The sequence below is a fragment of the Homarus americanus genome, unplaced genomic scaffold (genome assembly GCF_018991925.1).
Source record: "Homarus americanus isolate GMGI-L3 unplaced genomic scaffold, GMGI_Hamer_2.0 scaffold36188, whole genome shotgun sequence".
NCBI classification, from domain to species: domain Eukaryota; kingdom Metazoa; phylum Arthropoda; class Malacostraca; order Decapoda; family Nephropidae; genus Homarus; species Homarus americanus.
The window spans coordinates 3,823,375-3,838,668 of record NW_024718183.1 but is presented as its reverse complement, the minus strand read 5'-3'; the positions used below and the strand labels follow the sequence as shown (position 1 = coordinate 3,838,668).

Here is a 15,294-nt window from a genome sequence, read left to right as displayed (position 1 = left end):
AGAGAAACAAAGATATTGTTCTAGGAAATACAGGTTTTGTGGTTGTACTATTTTTCATATAGTACTTAAAACCCCCCATAATATCTAATATTCATGGAGCTAACACTATTCTCTTTATAACAGAGTTGCAATGTTATAATTATAATACTCTGTATTATGATGTATTGATATGAAAGGATTAGGTGATAATACACTCATTTTTCCATATAGGCTTCTTATAACAATTTATGTTCCATTTTTCAGCAACTTAGTAATATGAAGTACATTATCTGAAGGACATAAATTATTATTAATATTTTTTTTCTTCAAATAATAAGTTACTCTATATTCAATCCTGTTCATAATTTATAAAAATAAAAATAAATAAATAAATATATATATATACTGTACTGTATACTGTATATGCAGTACAGTATATATTTTCTCTGCATACTGTATTATAAATTTACATTGTATTCAGTCCCCACATGACTAAATCATCATGTTATTGCATATATTGTATGAATCACTAAAATAAGCAGTGGTCATCTATGGTATCCTTATTTTAGCATAAATATCACAGTAGAATTTTTTTTACAACAAAAATATAAATTGATCTATAGAGGTTTAAGAGCATGCTGTATTTTAACTCCCCAGTGAAGAGGGTCTAACTCAATCCTCCTAAATCCATGAATACCAGTGGACAGCTGGGCAAAAATCCAGTGCTGGAGCAAACGGTTTCAATGACTAGTGCGACAGCTGCTTGAGTGAGCGAGTGAGTGAGTGAGTGAGTGAGAGTGACTGAGTGAATAAGAGAGTGAGATTGAATCAATGAGTGAGACTGACTGACTAATTGAGACTGGCTGACAGTGATCAACTGACTGATTTATTGAAATTGAGTGAGTGAGACAGTGTAAGATGCAGGATGTTAGTGAGGGTTAATAACTTCTACCTAAACCACACATGGCAATATTGTACTCAGGCATTTTTGTATAGTAAAAAGTAATTACTATTGACCTCAGAATATCTAATATCAAGCACATGGCTTCAAAATAGCCTCAAAATGCCTATGACACTGACCCCCCCCAACACATCTGGGTGGCCTCGCTCTGCTCTCCATGCTCCCCCACCCACAACTTCTTGAACCCCCCTTTTTAATATGCCTGGATCCGTCGCTGCATGGCTGTTACTGACAACCAAATCTCATAAATCTTAATGTGTTCTGGATGTAACAAGGTGACGGGGTGAGGCTGTATTGCATTTAATACAATTTTGTTATTTGCATAAATGTTGTTTACTGCCACTGATTTATCATATCCTTTGAAACTACAGGTGCCATTAACAAGATTCATAATGTTGGTGTATCTTGGGTTATTCACTTATGACCCATATTACACTCAAACAAAAAAGATACAAATAAATTAAATCAACGACTCTACTTACTGACAACCTTGCCATCTCTCTCCGATTCTGTCACAATAGCTTTGATGTTTTCCAGAGCATACTTCAGTTCTCCTAAAGTTTCTTCTGCAGCAATCAGGCTCTTGTTCTCCTTTGTCAGACTTGAGGACAGACCACTAGTAATCTGCTCTTGGAACGTCACCACTGCCTCTCTGAAGTAACAGGAAAGAAAAAGGTAAAACCTCTAAAATTTGTATAGTAAAGTAAAGTCGTAATTCAGCTGTTCTCAGAAAGTTCTAACCTCAGAATTTGCATGAACAGAAATCCCTTAAGACAAACAACTAATTAACTGTTTGTGTGGTGGGTCCTCTTTCTGCTGAATAAAATCATCTGGGATTAGCCAAATAAAATATTAAAAGTGGCATCCCTGTACTGAAAGGGTCAGAAGCAAAAAAAAAAAGTAGATGTGTTCCACAACTTTTACAGTAGCCTTGGGTTATTTCAGGAGAGAGACTGTGAATACTTGCAAAGTAAAAAAATAGCTATAAAATTACATGTACCTAAATCAGTATAAGAGGTGAGGGACCGGTGGACCCAAGTATTCACGAAACAAAGTTTAAAAACTTTATCTATTTCCTAAAAACAAGAAAGAAATATAGTGTGTTCAGGCATACTGTACCATGGAATAAGAGAACTGTTAAAATATAAATAATATAGGAGGGGATGGTGAATCGTAATCTGCTGCCTTCTGCCCACACAGCGACCCACAGATTCTGTGGTAAACTGTACTGGATGACAGTTATGCACATTAATCAGCAACAGTCACCTGTGGTATGTTGTCTTTCAGGTGTTCAAAAATTTTCAATACAGCTATACAGTATCTCTAGCACTTCTGTCTTAATACTCTTTATTTTTCAGTTGCCAGAGGCATTTATTCTCTTTATACAGTTCTATTAACTGCATAATGTCTTATTGATGCCACTGAAGCTGTATAGGCCAAAACATGAAAGCTGATATATCTTCTTCGCTTGATAGACTGTTGTGCACTGGGGCAGCTATGATGTGCAACAAATACCCAACATTGGTGGGTTGCCGGATGCCCCCGTTTTTTGCCCCCTCGCGACACAAATCTGGTGTCGCAGGGACACCACCCACGATTTGTCGCATCGTGTAAACGGGGCTTTACTCAGCGACATGAGGATTTTCAACCTCATCACTGTTGTCTACCAAGGCCACCACAGTTCTCAGCATGCTTAAAAAATGTGGCCACAGTAGAAGCAGCCAGACCAAGACCTTTCCCAATCTTGGTAGGACCATCACCACATTCACGACACTTGATTACTTTACTTCCAACTTTGTCACAAGTCATAGCCTTTCGTGGTTTCTTCAGCGTAGTGCCGGTAGCCAGAGATTCAGCAGAACGTTGGATGCCATAACGAAAGGTACAATGAAAGGATGGCACGACTACACACAGATAAAGAGAGATCACTTCACACACACATTGAATGGGGGATGGAAGGACACGGGCTTGTGGGAGATAAAAGGGGGGGGGGTTATGATCAGTGAGCACATCCTCTCCCATGATGGACGCGCCAGCTGACTCCCAGCGTGTGAAAATTGAATTTGGGCCCAGACCCAAATTTGTATAAGCTTTCATTTCTCAAGTTGCTGGTGTCAACTTAGTAAATTCATATAAGTGAATTTTTGTATCTTGAGGGATGCCTGTATGAAAATGTTTTTGATTTTGAGTTTACCTAAATCCCATTTGATTTTGTTCATAGTTTTTTTTTTTAAATTTTTGAAGTGTTATCCTCACTAAACTCCTTATTGGGATGTGATCTGACCCATAATCTGCCCCTGGATACATCTTGATTTGGGTTATTGAATTTCTGAATCTTTCCTTAATTTAAATGTAATCTATTTGATTCTTGACTTTGTTGTTTACTTTGTCCTGGGATGAGACCCAGGCACAGATATGCCTATGGTGGTGTTCAAATATAACTCCAATATAACTTCCATAAAACATCTCTGGAAGTGAAAGGAGGTTGTCACTAAAATCTTGAGGTCCATCAGTTTTACACCACGTTAAGAAGGGACTACAATAACAGTCAAATTTTTACCAACCAAAGTAAGAATGAGTTATAAGCTACTCTGAGATTCAAACAAATATAAAAAGCAAGTTCATCCTACAACAATGTAATATATACTCAGCCTCACATTTGGAACAGATAAAGCTAGGCCAAATGCTTCACTCTGTAGGCACTCTAAAAAATAAAATGAACTTACCTAGCAGCAGCAATCTTTTCTTGGGCATTTTTAACCACTTCTACTCGCTTGTTTGACAGCTCAGCAACAGCAGCAAAAAGATGTTCTTTATCTTGTCCTGCATCAATGGCCTGATATGCCTTCTCAGTATGTTGTCTGATGATCATGGCAGCATCCTCAGCAGCAGAAAGAGCACCAGTGATCTCTTTCTGGGTTAGTGCTGCCAGGTCTTCTAATGTCTGACTTAAGGCCGCATTTTCTACATCCTGTGCTATTTCTCCAGCAGCCATTCTCTCCTCAAGATCTGAAACTGCAGTAAACCTTTGGGTCACATATTCACATGGCAATTATTTAGGTCTCTATCCACCTATACTACTGAGTATCTTCTTGGGGGAATAAGCACTGTTTCATTCTCTTTATTTTTCACAAAACTGCAGCTCTAAATATATGCAATAGACAAGAAAATGTTGACTAATGTCAATATGCCAGATGTGCTGACTGTGAAGAGTTCAAATACAATACTGGACTTCCTGTCTGTAAAAACATTCACACCTTTAAAAAAATTACAGCATTATCATTGTTTACTTTTAATCCCTTCACTACAGGGATGCCACTTTTAACATTCTTAGGGTTTTCAGAAGCAAAATTGCGTATGATTTAAATTATCGCTTAAGGGTTTTATACGCAAATTTGCATATGAAATAAAAATTCTAAGACGTGACAGCTATAGTTAGTTAGTTAGTGTGTGTGTGTGTGTGTGTGTGTCACATGCTGCAGGACACCCACGCACAGACGTTCAACTTCATATACGAACACAAACTGTCCGGACTGATGCTGAGGTCCAGAGCACCTCAGAGAGTCCAAAAAAAAGTGGAGTCTAATACTGTATATTGAAGTCCCATTTATTGAGTTTTTACTGTACAGGTGTGAGTTCTAATTCGATAACCCTAAATAACTCCCATACACTAAAAACTATATCGGTTAGGAACCTAATATTTTACATAAATGTAGCCTAATGTTACAGAAAGATGTGACATGATTCACAAAATTATTTATTACCTTAAATACAGTGGTGACAGTGTTCACCACCAAGTTGCAGGCATTTCTTGAGAAATATTGTTGATTGTGTCACTGATTATTGCTTTTAATACACCAAGGGTGAGTGGATTTGTAGCATATACTATATCCTTCAAAAAATCTCACAAAAAGAAATCTGGGGACAATACAAAGTCACCAAAGACTAGCCTAAGCTCGTTCATGCTGTAACGCAAAGTGTGACTCGTGGCACCAACTTGGGTTGATTTCCTCATCTGTAAGGTGCCCAAGAAACTCATGGATAATGTTGAGGTAACATTCCAAGTTTACTGTTTCTGAGATGAAAATTGGGCATATAATTCTTTGCCGACTTACTGCACACCAAATAAAAATTTTCACAGAATGCAATGGCCTTTTGTGCATTGCGTAAGGTTGTTCACGTGATAAATCACATGATACTTGATAACTCTCATGATCATGTTACATCTTTCTGCAACATTAGGCTACATTTATGCAAAGCATTAGATTCTTAACTAATATAGATTTTAGTGTACAGGGGGTATAGGAATTATTTATGGGTTTTCGAATAAAAAAAAGAATCGCCCTGTACATCTCTTACATCTTATTAGAAAGCATAATGTGATGCTTTTTAGAGGATAAGTTTGTTTCTTACATTATAAACAGAAGTCTTCCAGTAAAGTCAATCCACAAATGTCTCCTAAAACTAAAGCAACTTGCTGGGACTGCCTTATTATATATGACCTGACAGGCTGAACCATGACGTCAATATTAACAACATTTTAAAGTCAACCCTTGTAACCGGAGCAGGTTGAGCTCGACCTCACTAGCTGTCATATCTCGGAGGAGGGGATTAATTTTGACCTGAGTTGACAAGTGTTGACTCTGACCTCACTAACAGTTCTCAGTCAGGGGAGGGGATGTTAGTCTCTCTGATGATGACACACAAGAAGACTGACCCAAGCTGACTGCACTGTCAGGATTAAATTTTAAACTAACACTGATTACTGACCTCAAACTTCCTTTTCACTCAGAATGATTCTCAAACATCAAAACAGGTAACCACAGACAACCTAAGTAAGCATGAAAAATAGCCATGAAACATTGATGATGAAAAATTAGGGTAAGAAATGTAGAAATCTTCAATTATGAAACTAGGAGTAGATTATGGCAAAATCTATAGCAAAACTGAGGTAGAATTGGAAACCAATGCTTGCATGTATACCTGGTTTTTCTGGGGCTGGAGGAGAGCTCACAGATGTTAGTTGGCCTTCTGTGGTAATGACTGTCAAAGCCGACACTGTAACAAACAATACTGTAGTTACCTGTTGATAGGATATTGGATGTCTCTGTCGGTGTAACATATTTATAAGGGTGATAGCCCAAGACAGGGGTACAGGCATCCCTCGAGTCATTTATCTAAAAATTTACATGATATCCTCATATTGGTTTGATGACCAAGGAAAAATAACAATGGAATTTGTTTTTTAAATAATTGAGTTCCAACAGTTTATCATCATGCTCGAACCAACTGAACGCACAGTGGCCAGAAATAAAGAATATAAACCCATGACTAAGCTTGTAGATTACGTGGATGAAATTTCTAATACGGTAGAAACTACTCCTAGGGGTATGCCAGTAGCACCAGTAACCAGTTCCAAGGACCAACATCAAAATTACTGAGACAAAACCCAAAAGGCATCATTCTGCAAACAGAAAGGACACATGACTGATACATCCTGGTACAGAGGGTAAAAAGAAAGCTTTTCATATAGTGATAGTGTGGTGTTGAGGTGTTTTAAAATAGTGATAGTGTGGTGTTTTAATATAGTGATAGTGTGGTGTTAGGGTGTTTTAATATAGTGACAGAGTATTGTGTTGAAGTGTATTAATATTGTAATATAGTGATAGTGTGGTGTTAGGGTGTTTTAATATAGTGATAGTGTGGTGTTAGGGTGTTTTAATATAGTGATAGTGTTGTTGAGTGTTTTAAAATAGTGATAAGAGTAAAATAGTGATAGTGTGGTGTTAGGTGTTTAAAATAGTGATAGTGGTGTTTGGTGTTTTAATATAGTGATAGTGTGGTGTTGGTGTTTTAAAATAGTGATAATTGGTGTTGAGGTGTTTTAATATAGTGATAGTGTGGTGTTAGGTGTTTTAAATAGTGATAGTGTGGTGTTTGGGTGTTTTAATATAGTGATAGTGTGGTGTTAGGTGTTTTAAAATAGTGATAGTGTGGTGTTAGGGTGTTTTAATATAGTGATAGTGTGGTGTTAGGGTGTTTTAAAATAGTGATAGTGTGGTGTTTGGGTGTTTTAATATAGTGATAGTGTGGTGTTGAGTGTTTTAAAATAGTGATAGTGTGGTGTTGAGGTGTTTTAATATAGTGATAGTGTGGTGTTAGGGTGTTTTAAAATAGTGATAGTGTGGTGTTTGGGTGTTTTAATATAGTGATAGTGTGGTGTTAGGTGTTTTAAAATAGTGATAGTGTGGTGTTAGGGTGTTTTAATATAGTGATAGTGTGGTGTTAGGTGTTTTAAAATAGTGAAATGTGTGTTTGGGTGTTTTAATATAGTGATAGTGTGGTGTTGAGGTGTTTTAAAATAGTGATAGTTGGTGTTGAGGTGTTTAAAATAGTGATAGTGTGGTGTTAGGGTGTTTTCATATAGTGATAGTGTGGTGTTGAGGTGTTTTAAAATAGTGATAGTGTGGTGTTTTAATATAGTGATAGTGTGGTGTTAGGGTGTTTTAATATAGTGACAGAGTATTGTGTTGAAGTGTATTAATATTGTGGTTTTTGGCCCTATTTGACTGAATCCTTGAACATAGCTCCATTGACACCATGCTATAATGTGTTCGATATACGGTCACTTGCCGGAGGACTTAATCAACTTTTCAGGAATGCAACCTATCGTATATCAAGGGATGCCTGTACAGTATATTGCAATTTCTCTCAATGTCATCCTTCATTAATGCCAGCCTCTGTAATGCCTAATTCACAAGCGACTTTTTAACACCAAAAATTAATACGTAAATACAATACAATACCTTGGATGGTTTGCATATATAAAATTTATGAAAAAATAAATTTTTTTTATGATTTGGCACATCTGTTCACATGGTATACTTCAGCAGTGGGGGACTGTGGGTGAGATCAATGGAGCATCTAGTGCAGGTCTTCCCATAATGTTTATCTTTCCTTCTCGCTCTTCTCATTCCCTGTGCACACAGTATGTCCTTATTATAAACCACATTTTTCTTCCTACATTTAATCTGCTAAATCATTCCACAATTTTTTTGACACAACTCCATTACTTCCTCATTCAAGACAAATATTACCATGCCTTTTGCTCTCCCAACATTTCTGTATAACTTTCCCTAGTAAACAGCCAGTCTACTTTGTCCCTTACCTTTTCCCCACAAAACAAGTGTATCCAGATTTCTTTAAGTACTCTATCAAATTTTCTTTCATTTTCTCCTTATCACTTTGCTTATAACAATGAAGATTGAAACATTACATTTTATTTACTACCAATTCTTTTAAATAACCAAATACAAGAGTGACTTAAGAATTAAAAGTATGAAAGCTACCGTATAAAAGTTTTGCATCAAATTTAGTCTATTACACATACAAGCTTACCTCGAGCCCAACACAGAATTTTTTCTTACCATTAGAAGCTTCCTCAGTTGGTTCAGGTTCTGTAACAAAAGAATACAAAGTCATCTTCTACAGAATATTTACTTGGTTTGTAATACTGTAGTAAAGCTTCGATAAATTGGTCTCCATAAAAAATTCTTATGAAATGAACACCACTTACTGAATACTGTACAGTGGTCTAATGAGATTTGCTATAGGCCTACTGAGAACTAAGACAGTTGAGTATGTAAGCAGGCTGGGGCTGATCAGGTGTTGCTGCATTCGTCAGGTTTATTTATTTATTGATTCAGTATTATATTCTCCAATGATTAGCCTCTTATGGTTTTGGTTCATCATGATTAATATAGCATCTTCAGTAAGAGAAAAAAAAATACAATGCTGTAAGTAATATGTAATATGACTTAAAAATAAAAGGATAAGCTGTGTCAGAAGGTTGTTTACTCAAGATGTGTTATTGTGAGAGCTTTCAGTAGACCAGCTTACAACAGGGGTCACTATAACACACTGTATAGTATTTGATATGAAGACACGTCCCCAAAAACGTTATTTACTACCTTTGAGTGTTATATGATGACTCAGTTTGGCTACTTGTACACTTAGACAAATGATTAATGAATAAACCAGGGTATATGCAGATGCATAATACTTTACACTATAACATTACTTATTAAGTGCTGATAAACAGTTGTACTGTACTAATTTATTAAGTGATGAAGATAGACACTGTGGTAAGCCTATCAGCTGTTTGCTCTTTGTAAACAAACAAAAGATTCATGGAATTCAGCGTGGGATTCTTTTTTCAGGAGAGTTGATTCTTTAAGGAGAATATTTTATCAGCCTGGCACCAAATGATCCTAATTATATGAGAATTGTGGTGAAAGTTGCATAAAGAAGTGTAAAAGGAATCTTGGGGGAGAGATCACCCACCTGTAATACTCCCCCTCCCTTCTGCTCCCAGATAAACATTCATCTTCCACACACAATATACTCCTACACTTACTTGTATCTTTATAGTACTGTACAGTATACAGTTTTCTCTTTATTCATAAGACAAATTCTGTGGTTACTTGCATATAACACTTTACAGTAAATAACAATCATCTCAGTGGCAACAGTTGTTGACAACCAAAACAGCTCAGATAAGCAGCGTTATCTCCAGCCCCCCCCCCCCAATATATATTCACATTTTACGGACTGGGGTCTGCCCCAATCAGTCCGATTTATTGAGGTTCTACTGTAACAAATTACATTCACACATCAATGTTTGTTACTGTATTGAAAATCTAATCGACCAACGCCATACAAAAACTGTACAATAGAACTTCTTTCATGGTGGTATGCAGGGGTGTAACTGTTTTCTAAAAGTTGGGGAGGACGTCCCTTTATAATGAAAAATCCCGCGATGAATTTCTGTACTGGTATCCAGTAGGTAATGCCTTAAATTTGGTCTCACAAGGCATATATATTTTGTCAGTGGAGTACAACAAAGTTATCGGCATACGAGTTATTTTGAGCCTCGGTAGAGCTCTAATTTATCAGTGTTATAATGAGGTAGCAACCAATATGTCGCCTTTAAAATACTGGTACAGAAATCTCTTGTTTAACAATTAATCACTTTTTGGTTTAAGAATATAAAAATTATAACACCCTTTCTTGATTAATGATTGTAAATTTTCAGTTTACTGGCGTTCAAGTCACTGGGAAAAATTTGGGAGGAAAGTCGGAAAAACAGGGATTCTGTGCTCCAAGTGCACTTCATTACAATACAGTACTCTAATGTAGCTTAAAAATAAAAGGAAAATATAACATAAAACAATAAAATAAGATAAATGTGCAGGAAATGACAGTATGTATTCAGGCATTGAGCTGTAACTGCGGCCAGCTGCACTCTCACTGCACCCCTATGTGACGTCATGGCATACAGGCAGCAGCCACATACATCTCTTGTATCAGCATGGTGACTGCCCAGCTGAACTGTGTCACATGTACAGTACAGTATACTATACCAGTAAATAAGAGGAATAAATAAAAAAATAAAAGAATACTGTGTTGCTCTTTGGCAATTGCTTGATGGGGCATAAGAGAGAACAGCTGGGAGGAGGAAGCCAGCCTTCTACACAAGCTTTGAGTTTTATTTATTAATGTTTAAATGGTTTTAGGAAAGTTCTATGTTATTTATTGTGTTTTTATCTTACATTATTTTATTTGTCTTTTGATCCTTAATTTTAATTTGGCAAAACAGCTGTTGCGTCGCCAGGGATGTAATTACCACAATCAATCAATCAATCAATCCATAACTGTACATTTAATTTTATGTAGTAACTGAACACAAGAAAGCTCGGAAAATGTCATATGATGTGAAAATATGGAAAATTATATTCTAGGGATTATGTGTTTTGCAGTAAGTTTTGTTTATTGCATAAAGTATGTATGTATATCTATTTTGAACCCCTCCCCCCAAAAGAAAAATCCTTACCAAGAGAGACTTCCACAGCTGGTTCAAGTTCTGTAACAAAGAAATACAAAGTCATTTACTGCAGAATATTATTATTTTTTTAAAAATACCGTAAAATAAATCAGCAGAAAAAGTTTGTTTAATATCATTGGGGCTCAGGCTCAATGGAATTAACAAGAAATGTAAATTTATCCCAACATTGAAATTAAAAAAAAAAATAAATAAATAAATAAAATAAGATTATGCATTAATAGTTAAGCAATTTTCAGGTACAGTACAGACCTCTTTGACAATCTGCACACTTACTCCCGCAGATGTAAGAAAGCTTTATTCTCTATGCTTCTGACGTCATGATAATCTTCTTTTTTTTTGGCACATTCTGTATGAAGAATTGTGTGTGCATGTAACAGAGTAAAATAGTAATATCTCTCGTTAGCCCGAATCCCTCTTAACTGGAACTCTCCGACCGGAATTGAAATTTTCTCAGAAAATCATTCCCAAAGCAGGAATTATCTGGAAAATTCCAGGGATAAGGGATTTTTTCCAGGTTCGAGATATGATGCAATGCACAAGATCTGGAACTTCTGATAAAATTTTCCAGGTACCCGGAAAATTTTGGGGACGAGGAAATTTTTTCCAGCTTCGAGAGTTGTCTCGTTACCCGGAAATCTCTCATTCCCAGAAGTGCTCTGCGCCAATTGTTCCGGCTAATGGAGATATCCCTGTATGTATGTCTACTCAAACTTAGGAGTTGAAAAATAACAATAACACAGCAGAGTAGCCAGGTTTTAATGTCAAGGGCAGTGAGCACATAAAAAAAAGGCACCATCCCGCATACCAAATTAAATAATTTTAAATTCATTATACTGAACATGTTTCTTTTGTATTCATTATAGTGTACATGTTTATTTTGTTTTCATTATGCATGTTTATTTTGTATTTAAAGTAAAAAAAAATACCCGGTAGTCTTACAATAAATACACATGTTACCGTATTTTATGACAAATAGGATGACTTTACTGTCTGAATAATGGCTAAAAAAATTGGCTTGTGTCCTCAGTGTTAAGTTGCTGCTGTCTCCAGTAGCCTCAATTCTACCAAACCCAGCTCCAGAATTAAAAGTACAGAGGGCTATTTAAGCATTATCCAATCAATAAAAATTCCTTTCAATCCCAACCATAACACACTTCATTCTTCACCATGCCACCTCTACTGTTGGTCAATTTTCTTTAGTCAAACATTATCTTCCATCACTACCTCCATTCCTCTCACTTCCCATTTATGGATATTCCAGCTCAAGCATGATCTTCATTTTACCTAAAGCTTACCTAGCTTACCTTATAGCTATTCTTCCAAAGGCTACCTTCCCTAGTCCATCAAAAATGATGCTTACCTTTTTGGACAGCTACACTATCAGTTACTATAGATGTTGTCTCTTCCTCTTCTTGCTGCCTTTTCTTCTTTTCTCGTTCCAACCTCCTCCTCACTAGCCCAATTTCTGGTTTAGAAGGTTTAGGAGGTGCAGGTACTTGTTCTGGGCCAAGAATAACATCAAGCAGATACTTGGAGCCAGGAATGGTTTTCTCAACACCCTGCACAAAATGACCAAGTGATGAGATTCCTTAATTTATTCGGAATATTTATATGAGGAATTAAAAGTGTTACTTATATTGTAGTAGAGTGGAACTCATTACAATTATTGAATACAGGGGATCCCCGGGTTACGAAAGGGTTCCATTCCTGAACACATGCTATGTGCCTAACGTACTTACAGAACAATGTTTAAAATCCCACTAGATCATAGCCTAACTCCTTATATACATCTAAAATCACTTAATTTACGACAAAAGAAAAAAAGAAAATGACAAAATACAGTAAATGAAAGTAAAAAACTTAAGTCATCAGGTAAATAAAATACAGGGGCCCCCCAAATTCACGAGGGTTAGATTCTCAAAATGGTTGCGAATCGACAAATCCCCGAATAACATTTGCAGACGGGGGGGTGGGGGGGGTACATTTTTACTTGTATGCCCTTAGGACAATTATTTCTTTTACCTGTAGTATTGCTACATGCAGTATTAATGTGTGAGTAAGTGGTTGTAATTTTTGTGGGGTTTATAGGGGTTCGAGGGGGTGAAAGTGTCTGAGGGCTGGTACCAATTGACTCATTAGCCTGCAAACTATACTCACCACATTAACAATTTTCACTTTAAAGACCGTTTTCGAGGTACCAATTAGTCGTTAAAGTGAAGTATGGACTGTAGATGATTTGTAGCAATAAGATGTAAAGTAATTTTCCGTGGTTTAAAATAAACTTCTGTTACTAACCAACCAACCAAGGTTAGTACAGTAAATGTATTAAAACAGCTTCAAATTAATTGGTTTTTCATACAAAAGGACATTAAGACTAGACATTCATGTCAACATGGACCACAAAAATTCTTGAGGTCCTGTCATACACAGACAGTCCCAGAGTTAAGAACCCCAAGTGAAAAACACCTGCACTTACAAATGGATTCAAATATATTTATCACAAAAGTCCCATTGTTTACTACCTTCATTATTCTGTATTATTTAACATTACAGTACTTTATTTACATTATTTATTATGTAAGGGCTATTACTGTTGTTTTGTATGGACAGCGTTGTAGTTAAATTCCCATTTTTTTACATTAATTTATATGGTTTAATATTTTTTTTGGTAATATTTACATTATTAGTTATAAATGGTACATTATTTTGTTTAGTATGGGCAGGGTTGTGTTAACCTTACCTAAACTATGGAATTGACACTGTTCCAATATACAAACAAATTGACCTACAAACAGGGCCCAGGAATGAAACCTGTTCATAACTCGGGGAGTGGCTGGAGGTACTTTTTAACATATAAAATTCATACCTTCCTGTTGTCATTACTCCAAGCAGAGTAACCAACAACACCGGCCACAAGTGACGTTGCTCCTGCTGCTGCGAACAAGGTTTTATTGGCACCTCCTCCCCCCGAGTATGATGACTGCAGTCGTCGACCGCCATTTGCTCGCAGAACCTAAGATGATAAGTTAGGTTAGGTTAGGTTGTTGGGTTTGGCTAGGTTAGGTGGTAAAATTGCAGATTACAGCAACCAAAGAATCTGGTAAAAAAATGTGTTACCTAACCTAAAATAATATAAGAAAATGATTATAGAAAAAAATAGTTACGTATATTGATTGAAAAGAGTGAATTTCCGGAATTCTGTGGTTACTGTTTATTACTGTTAGGTTAGGTTAGTTTTTGGTGATTTTTTGTCTTTTGTCTTTTAATACATAAAAAAGGGTAGGTTAAGTTAGGTTATATTTCTTTCGGTATTAGAAATATCATGGACGAAATATGTCTTAAAAGTTTAAACATTCAGAAAAACATATTTCTAACATCAAGATAGAACAGTGTACTACCATAAATTTGTCTTTATTTATCATAACTAAATCATATGCAGATTAATTACCCCAATAGGTGAATGGAGGGATTTATCCAACTCAATGGGTTATTTAGGGCTACCTGTATCAGCTGATGGTTGACACACTCTCACACTCAAGGGGAGTAATGTATATCTTCACCTCACCCTCGAAGGAGAAGAAACTGGACACTAACCTTAGATGTCACACGAGGTGGAAGTCGGGAAGATATTCGTAACATATTTTAAGAGTCAGCCGGTACTGTCTATCGGTCACAGGCAGACGACCGTCCCAGTAGACGGTAAACAGACCCTCACCAGTGTTGCCAACCCCAATATGACGCTCGATTGACACTTGGAACACGCTAGATAAGCGCTAGATATGAGTACCCTGTAGGGGTGTCGAGATAATAATGTTGTCTAGCACTCAGGATGGAAGGAAACTCTAATGTGGTTTTCTTGTATAATATATAAGTTATATGATAGACAGTCTGGTGCTGGAGGTGCCGTGTGGTGAGGGGCTGGTCAGTAGAGACGTTCGGTGAGTAGCGTGTTGAAGGAGGTAGATGTGCAGGAGCTTCGTTAGAGAAGATGTTGCCTGTTGCTGGCCTCCTGGTTGAATGAATGCTGGACAGCGTGGTGCTTGCTGGAGGAGGTGTTGCGTGTTCAGGAAGATGGGCCAGAATGAGAGTTGGTTGGTGAGGAAGCTCAGAGAAGGACAGCTAGTGGGTCGCCATGCTCGCTGCTCGCTGGCGGGAGCGAGGACCGCCAGGCAGGCGAGGAGAAGCGAGGAGGTGTTGCTTGTTCAAGAAGAGAGACCAGAATGAATCTCAATGGAGAGACAGAGCTTATATACCCAGCAGCCGCTATGAGTCATGTTGGGAAAATCCGAGAAGTCGCCGGTGACTAGTTCCGTTGCTAAGATACGGTAACATCTGGTTGGTTGCTAGGGAGGTGGTAGCAGGTGGTGGCTGTGGCTACGCAGTTGTAGGAAGTTGTAGGGGAGACGTCCACTACAATACTCCCCCTTCCCTCCAGGCGGTGTAGGAGACT

General features: G+C 37.0%; 1 protein-coding gene across 2 annotated transcripts in view; it reads right to left on the bottom strand.

The window, feature by feature from the left end:
* LOC121859258 (MICOS complex subunit MIC60-like) overlaps positions 1-14,586 on the bottom strand; it is a 33,843-nt gene extending 19,257 nt beyond the window's left edge. For both annotated transcript variants that reach the window (XM_042356008.1, XM_042356009.1), the window contains exons 1-8: positions 14,439-14,586; positions 13,711-13,857; positions 12,205-12,403; positions 10,833-10,862; positions 8,368-8,397; positions 5,924-5,998; positions 3,667-3,955; positions 1,423-1,592 (exon numbers count right to left, since the gene is read on the bottom strand). In XM_042356008.1, the coding sequence (XP_042211942.1) occupies positions 1,423-1,592; positions 3,667-3,955; positions 5,924-5,998; positions 8,368-8,397; positions 10,833-10,862; positions 12,205-12,403; positions 13,711-13,857; positions 14,439-14,483 (985 nt within the window). In that variant the 5' untranslated portion in view covers positions 14,484-14,586. The remainder of the gene's footprint in view (positions 1-1,422; positions 1,593-3,666; positions 3,956-5,923; positions 5,999-8,367; positions 8,398-10,832; positions 10,863-12,204; positions 12,404-13,710; positions 13,858-14,438) is intronic.
* Positions 14,587-15,294: the final 708 nt, after the last annotated feature.